General features: G+C 34.3%; 1 protein-coding gene across 4 annotated transcripts in view; it reads left to right on the top strand.

The window, feature by feature from the left end:
• SESN3 (sestrin 3) overlaps window positions 1-12,958 on the top strand; it is a 65,259-nt gene extending 52,301 nt beyond the window's left edge. For all 4 annotated transcript variants that reach the window (XM_015435329.4, XM_045371147.3, XM_015435330.4 and 1 more), the window contains 5 exons: window positions 462-636; window positions 6,243-6,361; window positions 7,160-7,350; window positions 9,428-9,572; window positions 11,145-12,958. In XM_015435329.4, coding sequence (XP_015290815.1) covers window positions 462-636; window positions 6,243-6,361; window positions 7,160-7,350; window positions 9,428-9,572; window positions 11,145-11,231 — 717 coding nt within the window. In that variant the 3' untranslated portion in view covers window positions 11,232-12,958. The remainder of the gene's footprint in view (window positions 1-461; window positions 637-6,242; window positions 6,362-7,159; window positions 7,351-9,427; window positions 9,573-11,144) is intronic.
• The last annotated feature ends 200 nt before the right edge of the window (window positions 12,959-13,158 follow it).

Genomic DNA, 13,158 nt, shown 5'->3' with positions numbered 1-13,158 from the left:
TCAACAGTGATGCATTCTAGTGATCATAGGCTTTTAATGTTAGACCCTTTGGACAGTAGATCCCAAAACATTATACTTGTATGTATAAGATGCTGGAACAACCAATGGAAAACATATCGGACAGCAAAAAGCAAAACAATTGTGTTCCCTCATTTTTTAAGCTAAACTGTAATATTTAATGTATACCAAATGCTGGAATTCTAGATTTTATACACACACACAAACACACACACACACACATATATACTTAGAAACTTTTATATTTATAACTGAAAAAAATCATACTTCTGAAAATGTTGGAATCTGTCATGATTTCCTCTGAAATTCGTGAAAAACCGACTTAAGAACTTCATAACTGTGCCTGTGCCACTGTACATAGTAAGGTGACATTGGGAGATGGAGATATTTACTAGAACACGTTTAGTATGAATAGCACCCAACATTATCTTATCTGGTTCCAGATTGTGGATTCTCTAAGTGAGCTAGAGGCCTTAATGGAAAGGATGAAAAGACTTCAAGAAGAAAGGGAAGATGAAGAGGCGTCTCAGGAAGAAATGAGCACTCGTTTTGAAAAGGAGAAGAAAGAAAGTCTTTTTGTGGTCTCTGGAGATACTTTTCATTCATTTCCTCATTCAGGTGCTTTTTTGTACTTTTTGCCTTTTAGTTGTTCTTAGAACCCTGACAGAGCAACTTCAGTGTTTTCCATATGGATATGTAAAAATGATTCTGCTATCCTCTTTCTCTTATTTAGTTCTCCTCTTCTATCTTACCGTCATGCTATTGCTTTCCCTCAGGCTGGTTCATCCTTGCATGTATTTCAGATTGAGTTGAGAGGACCTTTCAGCTTTGTAGTTCATACTCTATCCTGGATAAAATGTTACTTAAAGCAGATCAGTTGCTTGTAAAGTTAGATAGGCATATTTAATTTATCCTACTTTTGTGATTTTTTAAAATGATAAGTGAAATATTATTTCAATAGTTAAAATTTTTTTAAAAACTTTGCCTTTTTTGTGTGTGGGGTGTGTGGGAAGATTATTCTCACACTGCTGCTTTTCCAGATTAGTTCTAAAATTACACTGCACTTGCATTTACATTTCTTTGGAATTCTATAAAAATGTATTATTTAGGTCATTTTCTTTGATTGAATTTGGAGGAATTCATCCTGTGTAAAAGCTGAGATTCTTTGCTGTAGTCTTGAAAACAGTTTATCTAACACTCGAAGAGCCTGAAATAGGAGGGAAACTCTTCAATTACAACTAAAAAGATATTGAGCACCACATAGTAAATGCTATTAAAATAGCATAGACTCAATACAAAGCTTAAACCCTTTAAAAGTAATCCATCTGCATAACTTTTTTTTTTTTTTTTGAGACTGAGTCTCGCTCTTTCACCCAAGCTGGAGTTCGGTGGCGTTATCTTGGTTCACTGCAACCTCTGCCTCCAGGGTTCAAGCAGTTCTCTTGCCTCAGCCTCCTGAGTAGCTGGGATCACACATAACATAACATACTTTTAAAAAATAGAGTTCTGTTGATCTAAAAGAGACCTTCAAAACTACTGCCTGTCTTAAAACTCATCAATCTCGTAAATTTTGAAAATTGTTTCAGCCGTAACTTGTTAAACATAAAATATTGATCAGTAGTTCTGTTTTACCAGGAAGAACAAGAACCCTTTCTATCATTTCTCCTGATGATCTTTTTTATGAAAAATTGTATCTACCAAATTGAGTAACCATTTTAATCCTTTCAATTAATTTAATCCATTAAAGATTACTGTCACTAAAATCAGAGCCTGTAGTCAGCAGGAAATCCCAAACAAAGAAACCTGGTGTTTGGGCTATTGGTTTAATATTCAGTCTGCAAACACTTATTGAGTACCCCATAGAGTTTCAGCATGATGTTAGGTACTAAGGTTTTAAGGCTAAATAAGATGTGATTCCTGCTCTGAGGGCACTCTCATTCTAGTAGCAAAAAAATAATTGTAACGCATAGCAGAATGTGAAAGATACGAGCCTAGAAGAGGGCACTGAACCCAGTCTTGATAGGCAAACGGTGTTGGCAGAAAAGGAACCTAGAGGAAGAATGCCTGCAACCCTTGGCTCTAGAATAAGTCTTAACACAGTTGAGTGTGAGGAAGTCAGGTAATGACTGAGGGGCACAGGAGGACCTGGTAAACGGCATCCAGGCCCGAGCAAAGCCACGATGGTAAGGAAACAGGATGCTGGGTCCAGGAACAAGTGGTTCTTTGTTGTTAGGACGTACATCATGAAACAGGTAGTGTAAAGAGAAATCTGGTTAGGTAGGTAGAGGCCCTACTGTAAGGATCTTGCTAACCTTAAGAAATATGTAACCTACCATATTTTGGACATTTTGAGTAGAGATGTCTATAAAACAACCAGTCTGGAAATGTCTTGCACAGTGCTTCTCAAACTTCAGTGTTCGTGAGTCACTTGGGGAATCTTGTTGAGATGCGGAAGTTGAATCAGTCAGTTTAGGGTAGGGCCTGATAGGCCACATTTCTATCAAGCCTCCAAGTAATGCCAGTGCTGCTGGTATGCAAACCACTCTTGGAATACAAAGTGTAGAAGAGATGGGAAATCAGGAGAGGACTTTAAGGTCAAGGTAAAATTTTAGAAGTTACCAGCATATAACTGGGAGCAGAAATTAAAAGTTGGTTATAAAATTCATCCAGCGAGAACAAGTGAGGGTGAAGGAAAATAATGAATATATGATGAACCTTCTAGGTAAACTGATGTCTAAAAATGTAAACATTTTTATTAAAGTTAGTAGTATCTGTGTTTTCAGAAATTAATTTTTAAGAGCTTCATTAAGTAACTAAAGCTTGAAAAATGTCAATGTTTTATTTCTCTTAGGTCTTTTGCAATATTAAAAATATACTTTGGATTTCAGTCTCTACCTTCTTGGAACTTTAAGCCGGGACTACAGCCTTCAAAAGTGAATTTTAACTAGCAAGTCTTGGACCTTAGCCAAAAATTATGTTCTAATTTTAATAGAAGAGGCTATTTTAAGGAAATAATGTCAATATACATACATACACCCCTCCACATACATATATTTTTATATATCTACACACACACATATATATAAATACATATTTTACTCTTAATCATTGCCAGTACCAAATTTGCTGACTGCACAAAGAAAATATAGAAAAAAGACTCAGTACAATAGCTAATTGAGTCATTTGTGTAGACTTACCATGTTTTAAAATAGAAATAAAAAGGTTTTTGGTTTGTTTGCTTTTTTTGGTATAAAAAAAAGTCTTGGTTTGACCAGTGTTATAAAGTATTCCAGATTCTATGTAAGGATTCTAAGAATAGTTTTTCAAGTCTTTTGAAGAAAATAAATGTTTAAAGTATTCTACAGGTGTCATATTCTGTAGCTTGGTAACAGGGTTAACTAGCTTTTACTGTTTTTTGTTTTTTCCTTTAGGCATACCATTACTGCAACAGAACGTTTCCTGTATTATGTCAGTAACTACTTCTTAGGGGCAGAATAATGCAGATAATGAACAAAATACTATTTCTTTTGAGTACAGACTTTGAAATATTTGTTTAGATAGAATTAAAACTAGAGTTTTAGATTTAATAAACAGAATGCTAATTTTAACGTCTTAAGATAAATTTAGGAAAAAAGTATTTGTGGATTGAGGGACCTTTGTACATTTCTTTCTGTGAATAAAAAATGTCTAGGAAACAGGTGTTAATTGACTCCTAAGTTAAAAATTAATGCATAGAGATTTTTCCTAGGATCACTTCTCTTATTTGGCTGACTACTTACTTTTTACTTACTTTTTACTGTTTATTTTAAAATGTTTAAAAGTCATACAACTTGAAAATGTGTATCAGCAAAACAAAAACTAAAGAGGCAACTATGTAATGGTCAACTCCAGTATCAATATTTGTCCAATGAAACTACTTGGTTGTGCAGTGTCAAAGGAAGACTCGCTTCTAGAGAGACACTGTTTTATAGAGTTTAGTTATTACTTACTATTTTTGGCTTTATTTTACTTTGCAACCCATAAACTTTGCACCCTATAAAACTACTTTTCATAGCAGCCTCAGTGATTGCTACTACATTTTATAATTTTTGCTTCATTCATATTATTATGTAATGAACTGAATTAAGGAAAGTATAAGCTGGTTTGTAAATGTTAAGAGATAATTCATTGAAAATGCCATTTAAAAAGTATTTCTGTTGACCTGAATAGAGTGCTGGAGCACAAGGAGAAAATAAAGTAGTTATGGGATCAGGCTGGGAATAAGCCTGAAAATTCTCTTCACAGGACTGAAAAATCACTTAAAAACTTCAGATCAATTTAAGCATTTAATTTTAGAAGTTTTTCACATCATCTTATACTTAAACATCTATGCATTGTATTTCTTACTGACACAGTACTGACCATGGTATTAGTAAGATACAGTTCATTTATTTCTTACATGGATATTTCTTTCTGTATTAATGGAACAAAAAATAGATATTAAGTGTGTAGTATAGTACTTGTGTATGGTAAGTACTCAATAAAGACCATCTCTTTTCTTTATATGTAATAAAGAAGTTTGGTAAGAATTTTTATAAGATTTATCCGAAATTGGGTAGCCAGAGCACTTAATCTTTCCTGCCATTATCAAGCACCCAGTTAGTCCACAGCAGTGACCTAAAGACAGCTGAAAACTTGTGAGAAAAGAATACTTAGTGTCAGGATTTTCATGCAATAGCAAAGATTAAAGATAATGAAGTGTTACTACCAGGCCTTTCTTTTGGAAGAATTAACATAATTATACTTGTTTTTTAAGTCTCTCAAAAATTTTCACAGTTAAGAATTATAGTTTGTCTTTTATTATGCCATAATACTGTTTTACTATTATTTATGAAATATGATATTTAATACTAAAATACTTATAATGAAAATATTGTTCCTTTCAGGGAAATAGCTAGGTTGTTCTTTTATTTTGAGAAATATATGTTCATTTTCTAGACTAGAAGCTAGTAAATGAAACTTGTTCATCCCCTTTTAATGGTTAAAACCAGAAAAAATAATAAAGACAGACCAACCTAAAATAAGAAGTGAGATAGAATTATTTTTGCATAAATTAATATGCATTGGATATTTAAACTTTTTCAGTGGCAAATTGTTAATGTCATCAAGTATGCAGAAATCAGTTTTCTTAAAATACTATTATTGCCTTGCTATCTTCCTGAATGCCACTTTGGTAATATTCTAGTCACAGTCTCATTAGGACATTGTTTAGTCCATATGTTGCATACTTTTGTTTTCATATGCATAGAAAAGTGCACATATCTTAGGCTAAAGCTCACTGAATGTTCACAAACTCAGCCCCCCTATTTAGCACTCAAGTGTATTAAGATAATGATAACGGCATCCAAAAGTCTGCTCACCTCCCCACTGAGTGATCCTTCTCCCTATGTGCTTTTTTGCAAACTAAATATAAACTATATTGAACTAATTTTTATTGTGAATACACCCAGGTAAAACACCATGTAATTTTAACAAAGTTTATCTTAAACTCAGAGTGGTCTTTCACCTTCATCTCTTCTTCTTCCTCTCATCCCACTTCATCCCCTGGAGAGATAAAAACAAAACAAAACAAAAAATGGTTAAGCTGCACTTCGGGAGGCCAAGGTGGGTGGATCACGAGGTCAGGAGTTTGAGACCAGCCTGGCCAACATGGCAAAACCCTGTCTGTACTGAAAATACAAAAAATTAGCTGAGCATGGTGGCACACACCTGTAGTTCCAGCTACTCGGGAGGCTGAGGCAGAAGAATCACTTGAACCCAGGAGGCAGAGAGGTTGCAGTGAGCCGAGATCGCACCACTGCACTCCAACCTGGGTGACAGAGTGAGACTCTGTCTCAAAAAAAAAAAAAAAAAAAAAAAGGTTAAGCTTTATGCTTACAGGCCTGTGCTATCTTCCATTCCTAAATTAGTAAAACTAGCATATTGATCCTTTGCTACTACTGTTTAGATAGTTTAGTCAGTTTACCTGGAAAACTAGTTAAATGGTAAGATTGCCGGTATTTGGTAATGAAATTATATTTAAAGCTTTAGCAGTAGATATTTTATATAAATTTAAGTCACGGAGTCAATGTTTTCACTTTAGAAATTCATGGAAATGCTAAAAAGTGGAAGAAAATGGAGTTCCGTTTTATTGTCTTAACCATGTACAGTATCCTTAACACTAGATTGTTCATTATTGTCCTTAGATTTTGAGGATGACATGATTATAACATCTGATGTCTCTCGATACATTGAAGACCCTGGTTTTGGTTATGAAGACTTTGCGAGACGAGGAGAAGAGCATTTGCCAACATTCCGAGCTCAGGTATAATATGTCATTAATTCAGAGAAACGAGAAAATACTGTCATTTTAACTGTTAAGTGTTGAAATTTTTTAAATTGGCATCTAAAGAATTTTTGATAGGATCTATAAATCTTTGTATCTAACCTAGTTTCAGCCTAGTCTAATTGGAGTTCCCAATGTATAATTATTTCAACGTTTTTCTCCCTAAGAAGAGAAAAGGAAACAGTCTGCTTTATTCAGTTACTTCTGTTATTACATGGTATTTGCATAATGTTTATACCATTTTTTTGGAAGGGAACAGAGAGGAAAACAAGTGACATCACTTTTTCTTGGAATAAAATCATACACCAGTAGCCATGGGCTTACGGGCTACTCTAATCTTAACCCCTAGGAAATAGCCACAGCAGTGATGTGACTCCTAAAGAGGGTATGAGATTGAATTATGACAAACTCCTTCATGGTTATTTTAGATGATCTGTTAACTGTCCATGTCACTGGGTAGGTTTGTTCACGTAGGAATATTCCAAGATCTCCTGGGGCCCTTCCAGATAAGGGGATAGTGTGCATAGTACCTGAGTGTAGGAGATGACCAGAGTTCATCTCTAACATGGCAAATCCCATACCCTTTGAAGAAACATCCAGACACTCTGATCTACTAACTGATGTGAAGGGTTCTTGGTAAAGCCTTAGTAAAGCTACAAACCTAGAACTAAATTAGAAATAGCCTCACTTACTTGCTTCATTAGTTATATTTAATAAATACATAGAATTTACATGGAAAATGCCCACTTTGTAATTAAATACATTTTATTCTTTTAGGACTATACCTGGGAAAATCATGGGTTCTCCCTGGTGAACAGACTTTATTCTGACATTGGACATCTTCTTGATGAAAAGTTTCGGATGGTCTACAATCTCACATATAACACTATGGCCACCCATGAGGATGTTGACACAACCATGCTGCGCAGAGCTTTATTTAACTACGTTCACTGTATGTTTGGAATCAGGTATGTTCATTGTAGAGACAGTTTTATACATTTCTAAGTGAAAATTCAAGCATAAGTCTTATTTTTGTCTTGTTTGGGGGTATATGACTCTGGGAAAAAAATATTACATGTAGACTTCTGATTTTAAAAATTAATTTCATTTTATGGAGAAGCATTTTTCTTTAAGTGTCATGAATCTTAACATTGATGCACATATAAATACAGTGGTAAAAATTTACTAAGGAGGGAAAAAAGCATCAGTAATCATTGGGGATAGGATAGAATTAGACCAAATCTGAGAATCCTTCCTGGAAGAATAGGTGAGTTTTTAAAAAACAGTTGTCGTGTCCCTTTAGATCACTATAATAAATTCTGGTTTGTTTAGTTAATTTGGTCTTTTTAAAACTTATTTTTTAAGGAATGGCAATTACGGTATAAACAAAACTATAGTAGATTGTGCCTTCGTAAGCTTACATAACGTCACATAACACTGAAATTAAATATATCGGCCCATATAAATTAATGACCTTTAAATTTAGAAAATTGGCATTGAGAGGACAGTAAGTAAATGAGATTGAATAGTCTAATCAAGAAAGCACTTTTTGAAGAATGTGCCTTTTTGACTTGCGGTTTGAGGCTTTCATGGAAATAGATTAGCAGACAGAAAAAATTTCCAGTTACAAATTATTCAACTTGACTATATATCTGATATATATCAGAAAGACTTTATGATAATTAGAATTTAATCTGTTAAGCAAAGTATTTTCCATAATTTTAGCTAAAGAACCCCAAAATTTACTGATAAATCAACTAATAACATGATATTCCATGTAATAGATTATGGTTGTATGTAATAACTGAGCTACTTGTCCATTTACCATGCTAGACAATGTTATCAAAGAATCAACACATTTTAAAACACTTATATATCATATCTACCTACCTAAGAAAAATAAACACTAATAGAACTCAATTTAAATGCCATAAATATGTATTGGATACAAGGCAACAAATGTAGTGAGTATATTTATCTGTTGGATGCTACAAAATAAAGCTTACATAAATGCATCGAGATACTCTTTTTATTAAACTAAGCATTATATGGGTTAAAAATTAAATGAAAATATAACAGAGAAATTCCACAAGCTCCCAATACCACATTTACCTACCTATCTGCATCTGTGCCCATTTACTCTGCTGTCATTACTGTCTATGTTCCTATCCACTTATGCACAAAATCCCATTTCTCATTTTCTAAAGATCTCAATTCTAGCAATACTCCCTTCTCTCTCCAGCATAATCAGCTTTACTCTCTTTATTGGACCTTTCCCGTCAGCATAGAAACACACTTAATTTCTCCCATCTTTAAAGAAAATTTCAGTTTCACCTTTCATTTCCCTCTGGCTACTGCCTCATTTTTCTGCTTTCATGCAAAGCAAATCTCTGACAAAATTGTGTATATTTACTGTCACTATTTTCTTATCTCCAATTCTCTCTTGAACCTATTCACAGTATCAGGCTTTTGTCCCTATCAACCGACAAAACTGTTCTTACTGAGGTTGCTAGTGATGTCCATATAGCTACTTCCAGTGGTCGGTTCCCAGTTATCTTATTTGACTATTTGGCAGCATGGGACTCCGTGATTACTTCCTCTTCCCTGAAACACTTGACTCCTACCTCAAGTCCTTTACACTTGCTTCTTTACCACCATCTGGTATTGTTCAAATATCAACCTTTCAGAGAAGCCTTCCTGCCCACCCTATTTAAAATAACAACTCCTCTCCTCCCAGACCAAGCTTCATTTCCTCTCCATGGCAGTTATCATCTGACTAAGTTTATCTTTTTAATTTTTTTTCCTTTTTACTTCAACAAAATTTAAGCTCCATGAGACCAAGGATTTTTGTCTATTTTGTTCACTAGTATATCACTACTACTGAGTACCCATGGCACATAATGGGTACTCAGTAAACATTTGTTGATTCAATTAATTAACGAGCTTTTAGTATTTAATTACTAGACAATAAATGTCCTTAGTATAGCTTTGGAAATTAAATATTTGGATTTTGTCATTATAAAGCTATTGTTGTGTTGCTCATAGGTATGATGACTATGATTATGGAGAAGTTAATCAATTACTTGAAAGAAGCCTGAAGGTTTACATTAAAACAGTGACCTGCTATCCTGAGAGGACTACAAAACGCATGTATGATAGTTACTGGCGGCAGTTCAAACACTCAGAAAAGGTAAGGGTTTCAATGTCAAGCATTATACCAAGGACAGTTCTTCAGTATAAGAAGTAATAGTTATGAAAAAATAACACATGAAAGTATTAATAAATTATTGCCATTGACATGGAAGTGGCATCATCTAGCTATCTGGGGTTTTTTTGTTTGTTTTTTTGAGATGAGCCTCGCTCTTGCCCAGGCTGGAGAGCAGTGGTACAATATCGGCTCACTGCAACCTCCACCTCCCAGGTTCAAGTAATTCTTCTGCCTCACCCTCCCAAGTAGCTGAGATTACAGGTGCCCGCCACCACACCTGGCTAATTTTTGTATTTTTGGTAGAGACGGGGTTTCACCATGTTAGCCAGACTGGTCTCAAAGTCCTGACCTCAGGTGATCCACCCACCTTGGCCTCCCAAAGTGCTGGGATTATAGGCAGGAGCCACTGCACCCAGCCACTATCTGGGTTTTTAAAATATTTTTTTAATTCAGATTTATTGAATAGTAACCCAATTATGGTTATATGCTGTGTTCAACATAGTGTATAAAATAAAAGTTTATCATGGGCCTTTGAAATACGAGATCTAAGCATTGATATCTTCAAAGTACATTTGGAAAACTGTCTGCAGTCCTAACTGTTAATAAAAATCAGACGTACTGAAATGTTGTGTTAGGTGTAATTGTGTTTTGGCCCAGAAGGCACATCCATTTCGAGATTTTTTTAACCACTAGAATTAACCTATTAAGACAATGGTTTCTGCTGAGCACGGTGGTTCACACCTGTAATCCCAGCACTTTGGGAGGCCGAGGCAGGCGGATCACTTGAGGTCAGGAGTTCGAGACCAGCCAGGCCAACATATAGTGAAACCCCTTTTCTACTAAAAAATACAGAAATTTAGCTGGGCATGGTTGCACATGCCTGTAGTCTCAGCTACTTGGGAATCTGAGGCAGGAGAATCGCTTGAACCCAGGAGGCGGAGGTTGCAGTGAGCTGAGATCACTCCACTGCACTCCAGCCTGGGCAACAGAGCAAGACTCCATCTCTCAAAAAAAAAGACGATAGATTTTTCCCAAACTTGGTAATTTAGTGTTTTGACAATATAATTCAGGACTTTTGTGCCAAATATACTGTTACATAAAAATATTTATTTGAAAGAAATATATAGGAAACATTAAATTAGAAAACCTAATAAATGTTAAAGCTTTTCACAGGATAAGCATAAACTGTCAAAAAAAAATGAAGGCTTATTTTTAGCCATGTAAAATTTTATAACTAGAAATAAATATAATTTGTAGGAAAATTATAATTTATAAAAATTAGTTTTATTTTATAACCCAAAAGATTGACTTTACAAGAATAACAACTTTAATAAAGCTATCAGAATTTTTTAGATTTTATGGGTTATTTTTACTGCTCGCAGAGCCATTTTTTATAGACACAGGTTTGAGTGTTGCATCATGAACATGGATAAATATGCCTAGGTGTGTGTGTGTATATTGCTCATATAGACATTAAAAAACCTTTGTGAATGTCTAATAAGATATTTTAGGTGTTTATAATGGTTACTAAACTGATGACATTTTCACTTCTAGGTTCATGTCAATCTACTTTTAATGGAAGCACGAATGCAAGCTGAACTTCTCTATGCTCTTCGTGCCATAACTCGGCATTTGACCTGAAGTATCACCCAAGGAAAATGTCATACATGTGTAAAGACCTTTCACATAAGATAAATATCAGAAGCTATTTGTGATATAACATCAAAAATTATTCAGTTCTCTAATGTCAAAGTTTAGCCGTTTGTTTTTTGTTTTTGTTTTTTGCGGCTGTAATGTGCAATGATGTGTTTTATTTTCCTTGATGCTTAACATTACTAACAATTGCAAAAATAATACTGAGGAGCACTACTTTGCATTGTTTATAGTTGGAGTTTTGGATACTGATCATAAATCATGAATCTGGCTTATTAATGCTTAACTTCAGCGCTTTTGAGTTGTGTGTATGTGTATTTTTTCTCCCTCCCAACCCGCCCTTTTTTTTAAGAATAAGGACAAGTGCTTACAATCTGCTCAAGCAATTGTTTTTCAGATGTTGGAATTCAGCAAAGAGTGACCTCTCTGGCCATTCTAAAATTTTAATGTTGTGTCCTAAATCTGGTGGAGGAAAAGCATGCGCTGTTGAACCAAGCTGCTCACTGGACACGTATTTGTGTCCCCAGGAGATTATTTGTCAGGCACTGTTTTTTTTGTTTGTTTGTTCATTTGTTGTTGTTTTACTGCTATTGGCGATAACATGAAATGTGATACAGCCATTGCCCATAATTTAATGTGAAATTAATCATGATGAATTCTATAGCATGCTACTGAAATGCCAAATTCAGCTATTTTCTTTCTCTTCTAAAACAGAAGTTTCAGTTTTCCATATAATATGTATATATTATAAGTGGAATTATACACAATCCTATCACTGACAGTAATCCTCAGTCACCTTAAATAATCAGTGCTCACAGTGCTGCTTACAGTTCATTTAGTTGGCACATATAAACCTATACCCACACATGACTGACCAAAAATTTTCTTTGCACATTTTTCCTTTCTCATAGTCTTTTTCTATATTTCGTTAAGCAAAGGAAGGTTAATATGCCTATTTTTTTCCTGTTAGGCTTTTAGCAATTATTTTCCATGACTTTTGTTCTTATAATAGGTTAGACAGTTTATTATTCAAAGGTAAAAATTGTGTTTCTATGCATTAATGTGATTGAACAACAAAAACAGAGTGCAATATGTTCAAAAAATACTCAACTGAACGTTTCCCCGTCATATCACTGCAAAAGTGTCCTTTTCAACAGAGCCATAAAGAAATTTTTTTCAAATTTCTTTATTGCACAGGCTTTTTTCAGTTTTACCTTACTGGGATTGAACAATGTTCCTTTCATAATGCCAAAGCATTCCCTTCCCCAGAAAAATCTCCTTGGACAACTGGTTTAAAAAAGTTATCAAGTCATAGGGGAGGAATAAGCGGCCAAAAAGTCACATTTTTGCATTGGTTTACGTTGCTTGCTTGATTAGACTATCTTCAGAGAGCACAACATTATGTGTTTATAGCTTTAATTTGTATTATGTCAACGAACCAGTGAAGTGCCTAAAGAGATGCTTACAACTATCCAGTAGGACACAACTGCACTGCTTTTTAAACACTTTTTGGTTAGTTAAGGGTGACTTGAATTGTACACATACATGCTAATTTTTGAAAACATATCCATTTTTCACAGTAAATAATATAGATACAATTTTCTGTTAGTTCCAGCAAAGATTTCATTTTAGACTTTGTGATATAAGATTTAACTTTTCTTTTGTGAAAGAATCGTGAACTAGTGTTTCATTAAATCATTTTCCTCTTCCATTTATCATCCTCTTCTGGTACAATATATTGGGTTGCTTTCTTTTAGATTTTGTTCCAGATAGGAAAACAAATATGACTGTACACTTATTAACATAAAGTAGTTCTGCATTTTTGGATTCCAGGATCCTGTTTGAAATCTTCCATGTGAGGAAAAAATTACTAATATTTTTGAAGACAGGGTGGTTTAAAGAGATTATTCAGAGA

The sequence above is a fragment of the Macaca fascicularis genome, chromosome 14 (assembly GCF_037993035.2).
Source record: "Macaca fascicularis isolate 582-1 chromosome 14, T2T-MFA8v1.1".
Classification (NCBI taxonomy): domain Eukaryota; kingdom Metazoa; phylum Chordata; class Mammalia; order Primates; family Cercopithecidae; genus Macaca; species Macaca fascicularis.
This window is presented reverse-complemented; position numbering and strand designations above follow the sequence as displayed.